Source organism: Myotis nattereri (genome assembly GCF_964212035.1).
Source record: "Myotis nattereri genome assembly, chromosome: 10".
Classification (NCBI taxonomy): Eukaryota; Metazoa; Chordata; class Mammalia; order Chiroptera; family Vespertilionidae; genus Myotis; species Myotis nattereri.
Genome location: NC_138085.1, coordinates 20,064,727 through 20,083,692, shown reverse-complemented (window position 1 = coordinate 20,083,692; position 18,966 = coordinate 20,064,727). Strand labels below are relative to the sequence as shown.

At 53.2% G+C, this 18,966-nt stretch overlaps 1 protein-coding gene across 1 annotated transcript in view; it reads left to right on the top strand.

The window, feature by feature from the left end:
• Positions 1 to 8,125: 8,125 nt before the first annotated feature.
• Positions 8,126 to 18,966, top strand: part of LOC308525687 (uncharacterized protein) — a 21,286-nt gene continuing 10,445 nt past the window's right edge. Inside the window, exons 1-7 of the mRNA XM_081100486.1 lie at positions 8,126 to 9,725; positions 10,716 to 10,810; positions 10,949 to 11,065; positions 13,002 to 13,247; positions 13,775 to 13,965; positions 16,101 to 16,299; positions 17,565 to 17,689. Of these exons, the coding sequence (XP_080956612.1) occupies positions 9,647 to 9,725; positions 10,716 to 10,810; positions 10,949 to 11,065; positions 13,002 to 13,247; positions 13,775 to 13,965; positions 16,101 to 16,299; positions 17,565 to 17,689 (1,052 nt within the window). The 5' untranslated portion in view covers positions 8,126 to 9,646. The remainder of the gene's footprint in view (positions 9,726 to 10,715; positions 10,811 to 10,948; positions 11,066 to 13,001; positions 13,248 to 13,774; positions 13,966 to 16,100; positions 16,300 to 17,564; positions 17,690 to 18,966) is intronic.

Genomic DNA, 18,966 nt, shown 5'->3' with positions numbered 1-18,966 from the left:
CGATGTCTTTTGGTTGGAGCATTTCATCCATTTAGGTTTAAAGTTATTATTGAGAGCTATTTGTTTGTAGCCATTTCTTTTTTTGTGTGTGGCTCTTTTCTTTCTGAGCTTTTTGTTTCTTCTTTTTACAACAGTCCCTTGAGCATTTCTTGCATTGCTGGCTTGGTGGTGATAAACTCCCTTAGCCTTTTTTTGCCTGTGAAGCTTCTTATTTCCCCTTCAATTTTGAATGGTAGCCTTGCTGGATAGAGTATTCTTGGATTCAGTCCTTTGCTTTGAATAAGTTTGTAAAATTCCGTCCATTCTTTTCTGGCCTGATGTGTTTCTGTTGAGAAATCATTTGATAATCTAATGGGAGAGACCTTGTATGTCACTTTCCGTCTCTCTCTTGCAGCCTGTAAGATTCTCTCTTTGTCCTGAACATTTGCCATGGTAATTATGATGTGTCTTGGTGTGGGTCTTTTCGGCTTCACCTTGTTTTGGACTCTCTGTGCTTGTGTGACTTTTTTCTTCCCCACCTCAGGGAAGTTTTCTGATATGATTTCTTCGAATAGGTTTTCTAATCCTTGTTCCTCTTTCTGTTGTTCTGGCACCCCTATTTTTCGTATGTTGTTTCGTTTCATGTTGCCCCAAAGCTCCCTTAGGCTCACCTCCTGTCTTTTAATTGATTTCTCCAAGTGCAGTATAGTTTGGGTGTGTTTTGCTTCCTTGTCTTCTAATTCACTAATTCGGTCCTCCGCTTCTGCTAGTCTACTGTTGATACTTTCAATGGTGTTTTTTATTGCAGCTATATCACTCTTCATTTCTTCTTGGGTCTTACTTAAGTTGTTGATTTTTTCATCTGTTTCTTCTTGCTTCTTGTATATGTTGTTGATTTTTTCCTCCGTCTGGTTTATGCACTCTAGGACCCTTAGTCTGAAATCTTTTTCTGTCATGCTGCATGCCTGGGTTTCACTTAGCTGCTTTTCTGGCGAGTCCTCCTTTTCTTTCCTTTGGGGGTTTCTCTGTCTACCCATGTTTAATCTCACTGCCATATCGAGACATTGAGTCATTCAGTGGATGCTCCCTGGGTGGCAGTCGCTCCTTGGGCTGTGGTTGCTCCTTGGGCTGTTGCAGGAGCAGATGATTCACAGTTGGCAGCAGCTCCTCTGGTGGGTGCTGTTCACAGCTTTGGAGGCTCTTCTGGCTGGTGGGGGGAGATTCACATACAGCTGCTGATCCTCAGAGGGTGTGGTGATCAGGAGGCTGCTGTTGCTTGGGTTTGCTGCGTTGATTTCAGGGCACATAATACAACACAACAAGGCACATGTACCAGGCACAATTTCTCTAGTAGGTGGGTAATTACAAGGCAATTGCTGAATCCAGTGCAAAGTAGGTTGATAACTGAGCCAAAGTGACTCTCAGCTTCCAATAGCCAATTCTATGCTAAAGTTTTTACAGGCTGGGTTACTCTTCAATCTTCTCTTAAGGCTTCTCCTCGCTAGCATCTGTGTGTCCTCTTTCGGAAAATATCTATTTAGGTCCTTTGCCCATTTTTCGATTGGATTGTTTACCTTCCTTTTGTTAAGTTGTAGGAGTTCTCTGTAAATTTTGGAGAATTAACCCTTATTGGAGATAACATTGGCAAGTGTGTTCTCCCATGCAGTGGGCTTTCTTGTTCTTTTGGTTGATGCTTTATCTTTTGATGGAGTCCCGTTTGTTTCTTTTCTCCTTAGTTTCCATTGGCCTAGGAGCTGCATGGGTCAAGATATTGCTATACTTTATTTTAAAGACTTCAAATAAATTCAAACTTTGAGAAAATTTGATGTAGTTAAGTAATTCCATTAGTGTGTTGAAAACATTCAACCATTCAAACATTCCATTTTATACATAATTTTTATATCTGCAGAATTCTAATTTCTCTTTTTAAAAGTCAATTTCTGTTGACTTAGGAGAAAAAGGGAGAGGGAGAGATAGAAACATCAATGATGAGAGAGAATCATTGACCACCTGCCTCCTGCACGCCCCACAGTGGGGATTGAACTGGGCGTGTGCCCTGACCAGGAATTGAACAGCAACATTCTGCTTCCTAGGTCGACGCTCCACCCCTGAGTCATGCCGGCTTGGCTAATTTCTCTTTTTTAAGTTCTATTTGAACATAATGTCGTGGTCATGGCTTGCTCTCCAGGTTGATGTTTAGTGAAAAGGCTCCAATTGGGAGTTTACAGGTTAAATGTATTATTTATTCAATTAGGAGTAGCCCCTGTCTATGGGCGCTGGCCTCTGTGAAGTCATGGTTCCCTCCTGCACATCTGCGCCCCTCCTGGAGGCTTCTAGCATTTAGTGTTTTCCTTCAGCAGTGACACGTGTTTACGACACTCTGACCTGTCGGGCCAAGCTCACCAGCACCCACAATTGAAGGCGCTCCCCATAACCTGCTCTACCCCCCTCCCCCAGGGTTCCTCTTCCAGCCCCTGTTCCTCAGAGTTTGATCTTTTCCATCTAGTGGCTTTGTGGCCGGTCACGGCTGCTGGGTCTCTGGGTCTTCCTTCCCAGATCCCACAGGACTGCGTCTGGCAGGCCTCCCTTCCGACTGCCCCTTCCACAGGGCTCCACGCCCCCACCTGGTGCTGCTCCCACCTCCTCCTCCAGGCTCAGCTGCGCTCCAGAATGAGGGCTGTGGGATGTGCAGCGCTGCAGACAGATGTGCGGTGCTCTGTTTCCAAGAGCTAGACAGCTGCTGGCTGAGGCGGTCCCCCTGGACTGAGAAGGTGAGAGGGTGGCTCACAGGCAGGTCCCAGTGCTGTGGCCGTTGCTCTGGGCTGCAGCAAGCAGTCCGCGTGGCTCTGTGCCAACCCTACACACGCAGACCCGGTCTTACAGGGTATGTCCCGTGGCCGTGAGTGTCCTACCAGGTGTGCCTTGTTGCGCTGGTTTTAAAAGGACTGACTCTTTCAGCATAAACGCCTCAGCTGGCTGACAAGAAGGGTCCCTGAGAGGAGCGCGCTGCCACAATGGTCAGGTTTGTGCGATGACTCTGGGTCTGCTTCACTCCTGCAGGTGGGAGCTCCCTCTCAGGAGGCCGCGCTGAGGAAGTTCCATGACGTCTATAGAAAGGGAAGCGGAGGCACAGAGGGTGGCAGCCAGCTCACCATCCTTGCCCTTTTGTATGACTTCCACCTGGTACAGTCTCTCCGCATCTCCTACATGTTGGAAAAACTGACTGGAACTTTCACAGAGAAAGATAAGGAACTGATCCTGTTCAGGCTGAGAAATGGGGATTTTCATTGAGAAAACACGATGCTATGTCCCTGGCAATGATCAGAGAGACCAGGGCAAAGCCAGCGGGACAGGCAGCACGTTCCGGGACCAGACCAGGGACGGTGGGTCCCTCGACCTGCCTCCTAAGTGCCTAAGTGCGCAGATGCTGAGCAGCAGGTGAAATAAGTGGGGAAATGCTGTGTGCCATGCCCTAGCCATCTGTTATCGTTTGTTCCTAGGATGAAGATGTTTTTATCATGAGTGTGTGAGCAAACCTTATTCCTTTACTAAAACTCGGGTCTTTTGTGAGTTAAGAATCGATTTAATTCACACTCATCTGTTCAACAAATGTTCACTGAGGAAGGCCGTGTGGCTCGGGGCTCAGGTGTCAGCGACCTGGACTTCTGGCTCAGCAGTGGACAGCAATGTAACCTGAGTCTTCCAAGCCTCAGTATCCCCTTGTAGAACACAGGGCTGAGCAGAGCTCCTGCCTCTTTTCCTTTTGTGCAGATAAGAGATAGGGGAGGGCAGGGGAGCCCTGAGGGATGTGTGAGGAGCCGGGAGAGGGTGCGTGTGGGGCCCACAGGGGAGCAGGGCAGAGGCCGTTGCAAGGACTTGGGCGTTGATCCTGGAGGCACCTGGAGGGTTCTGAGTGGGAAAATGGACTGGGAAGGGTTCGTGCTAATGGTCACCCTGGCTACAACGTAGAAGACGGAGGTGGTCAGGCAGGAAGACCCCCTTCAGGGGTCAGAGATGGTGGTGGGAGGATTAGCTCTGTGGTAGTGGACGTGGGTGTGGGAGAGGGTGTGGGAGTTGGAACTGACCAGGCAGAGAATGGGTGGGAGGGAAGGCGGGGTCAGCGCATGTTCTCAGCTGGGCCTTTAGTGGACAGCACTACATGCAGGAGACACAGGCTCAGAAGGGAGGACGGGACCATCCTGAAACCGGAAATGCTCACTGGGATGTGCTGTGGTCTGAGCCCTCTGAGGACGCACAGCCCTTAACATACGCAGTGGACACTGTGAATGGGTGGGTGTGATGCTGTGTGAATGCTCTCACTGAAAAGTGAATACTTGGAGAAATCTCAGACAGGGCTCTCTGGGAGGTCTCTGAATTGTGCTTGCGACTTTTCTCTCAGTGTGACATTCTTTCCAGTTGAAAAGTTAAACAGTGTACAGGCCAGGGGTGGGGAAGGAATGGCCAATGTCGTGGAGAGGAGGGGTGGCTCAGAGCCCAGGGCCAGGAGGGAGGAGTGCAGGGAGGGGGGAGAACTAGTGGGAGGAGGGGGGTGGAGGGGAGCAGGAGAGGGAAGGGGAGCTCTGTGGGTAGTGGTCCAGGCCCCGGTGGAGGTCTGGCGGGAGTCCGGTGCCGGGTCATGTTAAAAGGCTGCAGAGGCTGGAGTGGGGATGGTCTGCCTGCGACCATCGGGTTTATCAGCAGTGGTGGCCACGTGCAGAGTTGGTTTGTTTCTTCCCAAGTTGAAGTGATGACCATTTGAAATGGATGGCTCTCTCTTTCTTTTCTTTATGTTTTTAAGGTTCGCTGTGTGCTGGAAACGATGTTGGTTCTGAAGAACAGTGGCGTGCAGAGGATTCCGGGCTGTGAGCCTGAGCCTGTGGAGAAACTGAGGAAATTGCTGAGAGGGGAAGTGAGTTCCCTGTGGACGTGGACCCACTGTGGAAGGCTGGGAGGTAGTTGGAGCCGCGAGTCGGGTGCCCGGCCTGGTCAGCAAGAGTTGTGAGGGAGCGAATTGCAGCTGTGTTTCTGCGGTGAGACCCTGTGAGAGGCCCGTGTGCAGCGTGTCCCTGTGAGATCAGCATCCCCCACACTTAGCCGGTGGTGCTGGACTCGGCTGTGCAGCAGAATCACCATAGACCTTCTGATCACTTTGGAAGAGGGCCCACCAGGTCCGGAGGCGTTAGCCCAGCAGGAGAGGGGCTTGTCTATGTAACCTCCCCAGGTATTTTTACGTGGGCCACAGCAGAGACCCACTGCCATCTCCAGTCAGGGCGTCCTCTACCCTTACTTCTTTATTCATTTTTCTGAGGAGAATTCTTATTTTATATATACTTTTATTGACTTCACAGAAAACTGGAGACGGAGCACGAAAGAGAAACGCCAATGATGAGAACCATTGAATGGCTCTCTCCTGGACACCCCGCATTGGGGATGGAGGCCACAACTGGGACATGGGCCCCAACCTGGAAGCCAACCATAACTGCCTGGTTCTGGTTCATAGGTTGACACTCAACCACTGAACCAGGCCGACAAGGCTGGGGTGCCGGTAAACCTGCTTGTATAAAGAAAAGAATGGTATTGCTGGTTTAGTTAGCTTCAAGGTATTCTTTGAAACTATTGGAGAAGTTGCTAAGAATTGATAACTGAAAATTTGAGAATGACTTTCCACTGCCTAATGGAACCCACTTTTTCTTTAAATCCTATGGCAAGGATGTGCTTATTGATTTGAGAGAGAGAATCATTGATGTGAGAGAAAAGCATCAGTTGGTTGCCTCTCATACACACTCCCACTGGAGACTGAACGCCCAACCTAGGTATGAGCCCTGACCGGGAATTGAACCCACAGCCTTTCCGTGTAGAGAATGAGGCTCCAGCAAACTGATCCACACCGGCCATGTCGTGGACCAATTTTTAGGAAAGAAAACTTTCTGTGACTCCTAACCTTTGTGCATATCCATGGTCCAAAATACAGCTCAGTCCATGGGAGTTCATGGAACACCTTGATGACTTTGAGTTGAGTGAATGAGATGCAATGTGTGCAATGTGCTCATCACTGTGCCAGGCTTGTGCTCACTCTTTGTGGTTTCAGTCGGCCTCATCCTGTTTTCTGTGTCATTCTTATGTATTTTCCTTAAAAATAGCACTAGGTTCATAAATTTTGCATCGTTTCTCTAAAATGTTGGCCCTGAAAACGGGGAGCATAGAGTTTGAAATTTTATCATCCAGTTTATATCCCTTTGGCATAAGCTCATCAATTCAACTGTTCTTGAAATCTTGATTTGCATAATGATAAATAATTTTCATTATCGCAAGGTTCCTTAAAGTATATGTTATCTGCTGTGTTCTCACTTCAGGTCACTGAATCTATAAATTTGTTTCCAGGTTAGATCACATTTCGTTGGACACTAATTGAAATCTCATCATGCTGCCCACAAATGAAGGCGGTTAGATTTATGGAATAGCTTCTGTACGAGGAATTGATTGAGATAGTTATGAAAAAGTCACCACTTTAGGTGGGATTTTTTTCAGATTTGTTCTTTTGTTCGGGGCAGGAATAGACTGCTGGGGACTCGCTATGATTACAAGGAATATGAATGGTGCTCTGTTAACCATGATTGTTCTGTTCTAATGAGGGAAAGCACGTTCTGATCTGGTGGAGAGTTGTCCGCCCTGGGACATGGGAGCTAACAAGGGAATGCAGGCCACCCTCCTTTCTGAGAAAGGCCTAGATCAGCAACCTCATTGCCTGTAATCTGGTCCCGGAGCCACCCGGCCTCTGCCAACACCCAGCCCGAGTTGCCTGTAACCTGTAACCACTATACCTTGCTACTTTCCCAGGCCTGAAATGTCTGCTTTCCCGTGGGATCTTTGTCCTTCTACCCAAGATAAGCAGCTGGCTTATTGGGGGTGTGGGACTGGGGGTATAGCAGACGTCTGTGGGTGACCTAATGCTCTCTCCTTCTGCTGCATTGATGGAATAAATGATCTCAACCCTGTCTCTGCTTCATTGGCTCAAGGAGTGACCAGCAGCCCGGACCCATTGCTTGTCCAGATTCACTTTCAGTAATTTTATAACAGTCATTGGAGCTGGATAATGAATCGAAATGCTAATCAGTACTCTCCCCCCACCCCCAATCTAAGTCCAAAGATTTCATCTACTTTAAACAATTTAAATTTGTCTTAAATTAAGAATGAGTTTTTTAATTCACCCAAGTAAACCATTACTAGTTTAGAAATAATTGATTGGCAGCCTAAATGTTTAAATTCTGTTCTGAGGGTGCCTGTATATTTGTTCTCTAAATGTCTTTCTTGCATGTGCTAATTTAGTACTCCTTGCACAGAAAGCTATGTACAAAGTCCTTTTGTTAAAATATTTTCCAGTCCGGCCGGCATGGCTCAGTGATTGAGTGTATCACTACGACCAGGAGGTCACCATTAGATACCCAGTCAGGGCATATGCCCTGGTTGGGGGCTTGATCCCCATTATGGGGCGTGCAGGAGGCAATTGATGAATGCTTCTCTCTCATCATTGATGTTTCTCTCTCGCTATCTCTCCTTTCCCCTCGGAACTCAATAAAGATATATTTTTTAAAAATATATAAAGTATAGCCCTAGCCAGTTTGGCTCACTGGATAGAGGGCTGACCTGGGGATTGAAGGGACCCAGGTTTGATTCTGGTCAAGAGCATGTACCTTGGTTGTAGGCACATCCCCAGTGGGGAGTGTGCAGGAGGCAGCTGACAGATGCTTGTCTCTCATCAATGATTCTAACTCTCTATCCCTCTCCCTTCCTCTCTGTAAAAAATCAATAAAATATATATTTTTAAAAATATATATGTATATAAAATATTTCTCAAATATATAGCTTTACTTTGTTCATTTTTTTTATAAACTACACATTAGTGAGTGGTCTGTCAAATTGTTTTTTAGGCAATTGACTGGTGGACTTGAGGGGTCTTTCGTATGAACTATTGACAGTCGATGGTGAGAATTTCCAAGCTGGGATCTGTAGGTAAGACTTCACAAAATAAAATGACTGTGTAGTTCCCTGAAAGGAACAAATCAAATTTCTGTAATGTGGCTGATGGGAAAAAATAATTTTTTGAAACATAGACAGACATATCAGAATGAAGTGGTTAATTTCCATTGATAATGGTATAGGATCTATAAACATAACCTTTATGTTTCTTTATATTTTATGTGCCAGATAGATCTTAATCTTGATGGGGAGAGTGTCCTAATTTTGGCGTATTCCTAAAGCAGTTGGCATGGGGCATGAGCCTCTGGCAGAGCCGTTTAGAATGCTTGGCCTAGAGCAGTTTGGTTGGGGAGCCATGGAGACAGTGGAATGTTAGGTGTGAGGTCGGTGGGCGTGGAGTCGGTGGGCGTGGAGTTGGAGGGTGAGGAGTTGGTGGGTGTGGAGTTGGTGGTGCGGAGTTGGTGGTGCGGAGTCGGTGCGAATTGTCAGTGTGTGAAGAGTCGGTGTGAAGAGTTGGAGTAAGAAGAGTCGGTGGTCGTAGAGTCGGTGAGTGCAGAGCCTCTTCCTGTGTGAGAAGGGACTGTCCCTGCCTCCCCCTCAGGGCTCTTGTGAGGAGTGACTGTGCAAGGACAGAGGGCACCTGGCGCAGGGCCGGGGATGGGCAGAGAGACGGTGTCCAGGTGACTCCCGAGTCTGTGAGCAAACCCTTCCCGCTGCCAGGCTTTGACCAGAACCCTGTCCATTGGCGGCAGGCCCACGGCTTCCCTTCTACCAATTGGGATCCCTTGGCCTGGCCTACAGGAATTCGGCTGAAACTGGCTCTCTGACAGCCCCTGAGGAGTCCCAGATTGCGAGAGCGCATAGGCGAGGCAGTGGACTCCACTGGTATATGATGAGGGCGGGGAGGGACACAGGAGGTTGGCTAGTGGGGAGGGACCCTGGGAGGGCCCCAGGGCATGTCAGGCCTGTCTAGTTCAGCCCCAATCAGCCAGACCCCAGCAGCAAGCCAACCTGCCAATTGCAGCGTAGGCCCTCCAGTGGTCAGTGCACGTCATAGCAAGCTGTTGAGTGGCCTTAGCATATCATTCGTGTATTATGCTTTCATTGGTTGAATGGATGAGCGGACACTTAGCATATTAGGCTTTTATTCTATAGGTTGTTAAAAAAAAACAAAACAAACAAACGGATAGGGCCTGACTGCTGTGTTGCTTTCTGTAAGGATGGATGTAGGTGGGTGACTGGCAATAAGGGTTTCTGCTGGCAACTAGGATGTGGGCCGAGCTGTGATTTGGGAGTCCCTATGGCAATTCCAAGACATGGTAAACCAGCTAAGGGGCCTGAGAGCCGCCCGTCCTCCTGTCACCTGCTTTACAGCCCTGTGCTGTGCGTCACTTTGCTCAGACACCACAGAGGCCTCATGGGTCTTCCTCACCTACCACGGGGTCAGCATGTCTTTTAGTGGCTGTAGGTCTCCCAGCAGGACCCTGTGCTGGAGTTCCTTGTGTGCAGCGGTGCTCTAGGAAGTGAGCAGGTGCATGGAGGCCCTTCATCCTGGGGAATGAGGGTAGCTGCCCTGGGGCGGGGCAGGCCAGCGGGTTCCATGGTGCGCATCCTCAACCCAACCCTCTTCCTGCACTAGGATCGTGGACACATCCCCCAGCAGTTCCTTGAGGAGCTGCTGGGGGACATCATGGCCCTCGAGGCTGAACAGGTCCAGAGGAGGAACCAGCCCGCCCACCAGAGCTGGGACCTGGAGCAGCTGATAGAAGGTAGGCAGCAACCCCTGGCGCCGGGGAGCCAGCCTGGCTGTGGCTTCTCCCTCACCCAGGGAGCTGAGCCCTTGGCTCTGCATCTCCTGGGTCAGCCCACCCTCAGCCCAAGTCAGTACGGTGTGATTCAGGGGCCATTTGGGACCGTTTCCTTGCCATTCTCCCCAAGGGGAACATGAGGGGCCTGGCAGCCTCAAAGTCAGGACATGAACTACAAGTAAGTAGATTCAGATTTCTCAGCGCCCGTGTGGGCAGTCCCGGGAGCTTCCAGATGACAGCACGCTGACCCCAGAGGCTGTCTTAGATCTGTCCGTGGGGGACTGAAAGCTCTGGATGGCAGGAGCTTCCCCAGTGCTCACTCACCTGCATTATAACAGAGGCCTGGGCTGATTTCCTCCGTTCATGTCCTCCTCGGGCAGATGGGTGCAGTCTGCTCTCTGTCTCCCTGGGCAGGGGCTGCTCAGTGACCTCTCCTCCCGAAGGACCTCACCCACGGGTGGCAAGTCCTCGACACACACGCCCCAGATCCGCTACCCCCCACAGGCATACTGGTCAATGACCGTGCCTCCCACTCCCCAGCTGAGCCACCCAGACCCCCCCACTCTGACGGCTGGCCCGGACCATGCCATGTCTTTGCCGTGTCTGTGAGTCTCTGAAATCCTTGACTAGACAGTCAGGTTAGAACTCGGTAAAAAGTGGTTCCAGCAGTTCCACCGTCTGGAACTTCTGCTTTGGCCTCTCCACGGTCACCTGCCTTCTTCTTAAGCTCTGGATGGCTCACCTACCGGCCCCCAGCTGAGCCAGCACAGGGGCCACAACCAACAGCGGCAGCACCTTGTGTACGACACCCAGCTGACCATCCCCGGCCCTCACACCTTGGCCTCGGGGTGGGGGGGTGGCCGTCTGGGGGGATGTTCCTCTCGGGGCCAGAGTCAGAGAGGGGAAGTGGAGGCCCTGGAAGCTGGGCTCTGACTCCACTTTGCTCTTCAGCCTGCACGCGGATCACTGATTTGGAGGAGAATACCCATGCCCTCCGGGGCACAGTAAAGACGCGGCAGGAGGAGAACCAGCAGCTCCGGAAAGAGGTAAAGTGGGCGGTGTCCGGAATAGACGGGCAAACCAGTGGCCAGGTGTCCCGTGGGGTGACAGGTTTGGGGTTTCCTCTCAAGCCAAGTTCACTCTGTGACCTGACTGTGGCACGGGCTGGGTCTTTGGCTCTGCAGCTGGAAGAGTTGGGGACCCAACTCACCCAGGACAAGGCCAACAGCCAAAAGGAAGAGCTGGAGGGAGAACTCCAGTCTAACATCGCCAACACCGTGAGGCCCTCCAGGGCCACTCAGGTAGGCCCTCCAGAGCGCATGTCCCCCTGGCGCCCCCGCCTGCCCGAGGGAGCCTCCGGGATCACAGCTGTGTCCTGGTCATTGATCAGTGATTCCTGGGTGACCATATTCCCTCGCTCAGCTGCAGCTCAGACCAGCAATTCTCAGCCACTGCCGTCCGCGGGGGCAGGTGTTGCCTCCCTGGGACACTGGCCATCTTGGTGGTGGTTGACAGGACTGAGGGGAAGAGGAGGGCGGTGCTGCTGGCTGTGCCCATTCGATGGTTATTCCGTAAATATCAGGGTCAGTTGGCTGCTAGTGTTGTTCAGATATTCTGTATCCTGACTGCTGTGCTATGTACTTTTTCTTTTTCTTTTATTTTTAAAATATTTTTATTGATTAAGTTATTATTTTTTTGTGTGATTAATCACTATGCTTTTATTATGTTCAATTTGTAACAATGAAATTGGGGGTCACCGCAACATGAGACACTGTATTCAAGGGTCGCAGCATTAGGAAGGTTGAGAACCACTGGTTTAAGGTTTATTTCAACCTCGATTGCTGGCCCCTACCTAGCCTGGCCCTGTTCCGGGCTTGGGCAGGAGGCAACCAACTGATGTGTTTCTCTCACATCGATTCTTTCTTTCTTTCCCTCTCTCCCCCACTCTCTCTAAACATCAGATATCCTCTCGGGTGGTAAACGTGGTCGGGGGTGAATGTTCTTGAGCATCTCCAGGAAGGCCTGCGGGGATGCTGCCTCCACATTCTGGAAGGTGTTCTGGACTCTGCCAAACAGGATGAAGGATTTCTCCTCCAGATCGATGAACCCCAAGTGGTTCTCATCGAACAGGATGACGACTCTAGGGCAGCGCCAGTGTGAGGGACATACGGGAACAGTTTCCATGCCATAGAAACACATCCTGCAGGTCCGGGGGTAGTTCTGGTCCCTTGGGCTCACACCCACAGGCAGAACAAACGGGACAGGCTGCTCCTCTGCAGCTGCAGCCCCGGACTCCCCGACGCTGGGCTGGGCAGGGCTCTGCCAGCCATGGCCCTCGCTTTCCTCGGGCCCATCTTCTTGTTGCTGCTGCTGCTCCTGGAGCACCTGCTCCTCCATCTCCCGGTCCACGCGGGAGAGCTCGTGGAAGTCGCGGAAGATCTCGCCATCTCGCAGCTGGATGCAGCGCGTAAGGTGGATCTCTAATATGTGGAATGCGATTCCCGTGCTGTGCGTGAGCCTGGCACACTTCCCGTGGAAGCTGAGCATGAAAATCGTGAGGCCCAAGCGATCCGATCGCATTTGCCTTGGAAGAGGCCTGGCCTGATGAGGTGGTCCAGGTGGCTGGGCGGGAGGTAGAGGCGGCGGTAGGTCCGGCAGTGATGCCGCACTGACTGTGACATTCCATATCAGCGCCCGCCGTCCCGAATTCCTCCCTAAGCCGCGTGGGTGAATCGCTTCGGTGGTCTCTCTTCTGGCACTGGCTGGTGAGCCTGTCCTTCCGAAGCTGCAGGTGGCGGCTGTGGGGCCTGCGGGGGCGGCCTTCCATGCCTCCACCTTGGCTGATTTCCGCTTCGTCAGGCGGATTCGGAACGCGGGCTGGAATTGCATTGGGCCGTCCACATGGGTGTTAAGACCAGGCCTGTACGTCCAACCAGTAATACCTAAGCCGTCCACCGCTACATACAGCAGTGTTTTATAGAGCTCATTATCTCGCCCCCACAAACCCAAAATGTGTCTGTCTGTGTGGAACAGCTTTGCATAGACTTCTAGGTAAGACGTGCCTACTGCCTCCAGATTCTGCAAGGTTTCACAAACGCCAACCTCCTCCCCGCAGCGCCGTCTCCAGATGTTGTCGATGTGCAGGGTGCGGCGGAATTTGGTGCAGACCTGGGCCAGGCTGGCCAGGGCGGTGACGGGGAGCGAGGCACAGATACCCACCAGCATCTCCACCCGCAGGTCCTGCAGCCAGCAGTGCGGGGGCGGCCTGGGGCTCGCGATTCTTCCACTCCCCACCCAGCACCCCGCTGCGGCGTCCGCCTCCAGGTGCTTTTCTGCTGGGGCCCGCTTGCCCTCGGCCGCTGCCTTCTCAGCCGGGCCCTGGCTCTTCTGAGGACACCGCTTGCCCTCGGCCTTTGCCATCTCAGCCGGGCCCTGGCGCTCCTGAGGACACCCACATCCCCGCGAGGAGTCCCAGCCGCAGAGGCAAGCGCACTCCTCCCTGCCTCCTTGCTGACCAGCCACCACAGTCGATTAAGTTATTACATATGTGTCCATATCCCCACATTGCCCCCTATTGGTGGGGGGAGGGAACTCATGCTCTCAGCCCCGTGTTGTCCGTGTCCATTGGTCAGGCCTATATGCTTGCATAGAAGTCCTTTGGTTGATCTCTATGTCCTTTTAAAAAAATAGGCTTTTACATGTGGTCACAGAGGGCAGCCAAGGAGCTGATCCAGAGAGCGGGCATCCTGTGCCCCTAAAGGTCCCGAGTGTGGAGAGGGCGCAGGGCTCCCGTAGCACCATGTGGGCCCGGCCAGCGCAGTTCCTTCAGTGCTGGGAGAGCCGCACTCAGCACGGCGGGTGCTGCCTGCCCCGAGGGTCCCTGCTCTTCTGGGGTCTGCACTTGCCCTGCTCTTGGCCCCTCACTGCGTGTGGGGTTGCAGGGATACGGGGTCTGTTGCTCCCCGGGGCCTGCACCCAGTGAGGCATCCTCACCTTTTCCCTCTGGGCAGGAGGATCCATCCAGTCTGGGCCCCCAGAACCAACAGGGGGCCGAGGAGAGGGAGCTGGAGGAGCCGGGGCAGCAGGAGAAGCAGGTGCCCGAAGCCCAGGAGGCCCTGAAGCAGGAGCAGGAGGCCAAGGCCCTGGCCGCTGCCAGAGAGAACCATGGAGAGGAGGAGAGGCTGCGGCAGGAGAACGACAGGTACCCGCCCGCCCCTGCAGCAGCACCTGCCGCCTTCAGTCACACCAGCTCCCTCAGCTCCCGCTGCGCTCAGCTCAGGGGAGTCCCCTGGTCATGGTGCCCTTTCACCTGCCCTGTCACGGTCACAGCTGATGGTCAGGAGGGAAGGGCCTCCAGCTGGTGGCTGGGATGGAGCATCGTCCAGGTGTGGGTGACCGCCCCTCCCACATGGATGATGGGGATGACTGTGTCGGGCACGGCCATCTTCATCCTCTCTCACCAGCCATTCCAGAAGGACATATGCTTGCTCCCCGTCATTCCCGCATTCCCTGTTGGCGAACTCACCTCCTCGCTGAGATGCACTTGTCACCCCCCTTTGGTCCCCATGGCCTGTCAGGGGCCTGTCCATAGGGCGAGATCCTGGAATCGCCTGATGTGCACATTTGCAGCTGCGGTTGAACAAGGCCTCTGACTCCTGCCTGTTTCAGCTCTCACACTCCACAGGAGCGTCCCTTCTGTGGTACATGGAGTGCCATGGAGTCCTCTTCTCTTGCTTTTTGGTGGCGATTTCGCTGTTTGAAACGGCCCCCAGATGGAGTGCTGCAGTGCTGTCTAGTGTCCCAAGTGCACGCTGCGCTGGGCCTCAGGGAAAATATCCGAGTGGCACATGAGGGTCGTTCAGGCCCGAGGTCTGGTGCTGTTGGCTGTCCCAGTGAACATATGGCACAAAGTGTCCTCATGTCTTGATTGGTTGGCATAAATGTGGCCAGAGACTCACAGGAACTGGTGGGGACAGTTGCAGTCTACACTGCTCAGTGCTCGCGGGGGCTCCATAGGACATTATACCGCGAATCCTGAGAATTGACTGCGTTTTTATCCTTCTCTTCAAACAGATGAGGAAAGAGGCTCAGAGAGATTCAATAACTTGTTCGGGCCAGTCCTGAGTGTAGTGGCCCAGTCAGGACTCAAATCCAGGTCTTGTCTCAGCCCAGTGGCCTGACCACGTGAAGCCTTCCTTCGCACAGCCTTGTTTTAATATGTTTGGGGCTACACAGTCAGGTGCCTGCGGGGCCAGGCAGGTCCAGCAGGTGGGGAGGGAGTGTCAGCGGCAGGGCAGGCCCTCATGGAGAATACACACTCTCTGAAGGCGGTCAGCTGCGGGGCGGACCCTGGCTGCCAGGCCATCCTTTTGTTCCTAATTTGTTATTCTTATTATTATTTAATCCTCATCCCAGGATACTTTTTCCATTGCCCTTCTGAGAGAGAGGGAGGGAGGGAGGGAGGGGGAGAGAGAAACAGCGATGGGAGAGACACATCTATTGGATGCCTACAGCACACTCCCCTCTATGCCGGGGAGCAATCCCACAGCCCAGGGACATGCCACTGGGAATCCAACCCGTGACCATTCCGGACACAGGCTGATGCTATCACTGCTGAGCTGCCCCTGCCAGGGCCTTTGCTTGATGCTTTCTCCCCACCCTCCCAGAATCTTGGTAGCTGAATGTTGATGTGAAACGGAACATTTTTAGAAATATTGAATAACTAATTACTTTAAATTAACTCACGGAGACTGTGTGGGCCTCACAGGGCCCATCTGTGTTCACATGGAGTCCATGAGCCTCTGGTCATTGAGATTTCAGGTAGAACCCTTACTCCTGGAAAGCCAGTCAGTAAATTATGCCGATGATAATGATGATGATGATGTCAGTGGCTTTACATAATGCTCCAGAATCTCATATTTGTGTCAGGAGTTGGGATCAGAAAGGGACTTGGAATTGGGGAGAAGAGCTGGGCAAAGGCAGAGTTTCAGAGCAAAGATGATCTGATTCCAAGTTTTTCAAAAGTGTTTCAATCGAAGAACCCTTTTTCCAAGGAGGCAGACATGCAAAGCCTTCCATGGGAAGGATTTTTCACAGGCTGCTCTGTTGAATTGTGTCCGAGCCTGCCTGTCCTGTGTCCCAGCCCAGAGTGTGGCAGCCGGGGTGGCCGCATAGAACCCCAACGGACACAGTTTAAGAACCTCTGAATGTGCTCAGCCCTCATTTCCACAGGGGAAAACCTGAGGCCCAGAGAGGATGGGGGTGTGATTGAGGTGTACATGGGACAGAGGCTGGGAGTGCTCCTGAGCCCTGGGCCGTGTGGCTCTCCACCCGCAGGATCACCTCCTGGACTGAGCTGCTTCAGGCGAAGCAGGAGAAGCTACGCTCCGACTGCCAGGAGCTGCAGGCCACCCTGGAGCAGGTGCAGCGGAAAATGCGGATCTGGCAGGCCATCTGGCAGCCCGAGTACCAAGACCTGAAGGCGGAGCAACTGCCCAAGGAAATCTTGCTCTACGAGCTGAGCATGCAGTGTGAGGTGAGGCCGGGGGCTGGTGGGCCTCAGGACCGGGCCTGAGCCCGGGGCTGACAGCCTGGGGCTCAGCCAGGTCCTAGTGGGTCCTCATTGGCATCTGTGCCCAAAGACTGTGTGGGAATGTCACCCAGAGGCCGAGAGGAAGCCAGAGGCATTTAACGGTGACAAGCACCTTGGCTGGAGGGGATGTGTTAGAAAAGACCTCTCACCAACCTTTGCTTTTGTATTTTTAAAGCTATTTTTCTTGATTTGAGAGAACAAGGGAGACGGAGAGAGAGATGGAAACATCTATGAGGACAAAGAATCGTGGTTCCGCTGCCTCCTGCACCACCCCCGCGGGGTGCCAGCCCACAACTTGGGCATGTGTCCTTGACCGGATTCGAACCTGGGACCTTTAGTTCGCAGTCCGATGCTCTCTCCACTGTGCTAAACTGGTTAGGGCCTGACCTTTCCTTTTTGCAGGGCCGGGGGGGGGGGGGCGTGCATGGAAGCAGCTAAGTGCTGTTTTCATTCTGTCCTCGCGGCTGAGCTCTTTGCTCTGTGCTCCCCGTGTCATCTCACTGAATTCTCACAATGCTTTTGTGAGCTGGCGCCCATCCTCATCCTCTGAGGTTGGGTCTGAACTCAGTTTGTTTGAAGCCAAAGCTTGGGCTTTCCCGCCACTCCAGCCCGATGATGTTCTGGGTGGAGAGTTGAGCAACCTCAGCCCCGAATTCCTATCCAGCCCGGCATTTATTTTTCTGATGTCAGAGAGAGGAAGGGAGAGGGAGAGAGGGATGGGAACTTCAATGAGGAGAGAGAACCTCTGATGGGCTGCCTCCTGCACGCCCCCTACTGAGGATCAACCCCTCATCCTGGGCGTGTTCCTTGACCAGGCATCTCTTTTGTGAACTCCTGGTGCATGGGGGGCCGCTCCACCACCTGAGCCACAGCCTTTGGGCTGCTTCCTAATGAGATACTTTACATTCCTTTTAAAAATGGCTGTCAAGTCCTCAGAGCCTCTTGTACATTTTGCACTGATGGCGCCTCTCTGCTCAGACTGGCTGTGTTTTCCGTGCTCAGTGGCCACACGTGGGCAGGGCTGCGCGACTGGCCGGTGCACTCGGCCGTCCCCATGTCGTTGGCTGTGTTGGTCCTTGCGACTGGTGAAGCTCATGCTGAAATGGCCATGTTCATGCACGTGGCCCTTTTCTCCTTTGGGAGCAGTTTCCCAGCAGTGGAGTCACAGGGGCCCGTGGTGTTGAGGACATTGTTGATCTGTGTTTCAGTCGCTCACCCTTGCGGAGAAGGACTGGCAAGAGGAGAAGTGTCGCCTGAGGAAGGAGATAGACACCTTGAAAGAGCTGAACCAGAGCCTCCTGGACGCATGGGGCCAGCACTGCACTGAGAACGTGTAAGGGGGAGGGGTGACCGACACCTGTCCGCACAGGGCTGCGGGCTTCCAGCTCCACGCCCAGGCCTCCACGTTCTGGGCAGAGAGCCCGCTGGCGAACTGGTGTCCCCAGGGCAAGGGAACAGACCATCTTCCCAGTGCAGCCTGCTCTCCTCTCCCCGGAATGGCTCTAGAATTCTGCAAGGAGCGGTGGTTGGATTTTGCTGGCTTCAACGACATGGCCCACTGCCAGCCGCTTCTTAATCTGCTTTTGGAATTAAGCTCAGTTTAAAAATGATGACAGAGGCAAAGAGAGGTACCTAGGGAAGCCATCCAGGTCGCGGGTTGAGCCCGTTCTCTGTCTGATTTCCGCTTGAGGGGCTGGAGAGAGGGTTGTCCTCCCTCTGCTGACGTGACACGGACCTGGCTGTGGCAGGGGGCCCTGCGAGGTGCACAGAACCAGTGACCTGGTGGCCACACACAGGCAGGGGTGATGGCATGTGAGCAGAGCTGTGTGCCCAGCAGACAGATGTTGAGGAGCTCCAAGGAGGGGGAGATGGAAGCGTGGTGTGGGAGTTGGGGTTCTGCAGCTGACCCGGATGGGGACAGGGCTAGCCGGGGGGGCGGGAGTTGGGGGGACGTGAAGGTGGAGCACGGGTGGTCGGGGTGCAGGGAAGGTGCAGGCAGTGGCAGGAGGGAAGGCTGGAGCAGGGGGCACTCAGATGGGGAAGGCCTCCATGCCTTGCTAAGGAGTCAGATTCCCTGGGAGTGAGTGTTTACGGGAGGCTGGTCTAAGGGCCGAGGGAGCTGCCAGAGAGGAGGCAGGAGGAAGAGGCTTGGTGCTGGAAACCTTGGGGTTGGAAGTCAAGTGACCCGAGATGCATCTGGTGGGCCCAGGGTGCTCTTCACCCCTCAGTGCTGAGCTGTGGGACTGTCCTTCCTTGTGATGGGGAGTGGCTGGCCAGGAGGGACAGAGGGACATGGTCACAGTGGCCACAGGGGCACTGACCCAGCCCCGCGGGGTCACGGTGCTGCTTCACTTTTCTCCCGGGTTCTTCTGCTCGTCTACAGCTGGCTCGCCACCTACCCAGGATGGTTTACAGGGAAAGCCACACTGTAGTTTGGGGTGGAAATGACCATGGACTGAGTTGGCTCTCTACAGCGCAGCGGGTCCCAATGGCCAGCAGAGGTTGGGTAGGTGCCAACTAGAAGCATCGGGGCCTGGTACCCAGGGGGATGATCTGATGAAGGTCTTGCATTAGACAGTGTGTGCAGGAGGCCAGGGAGTGGGCAGGCTT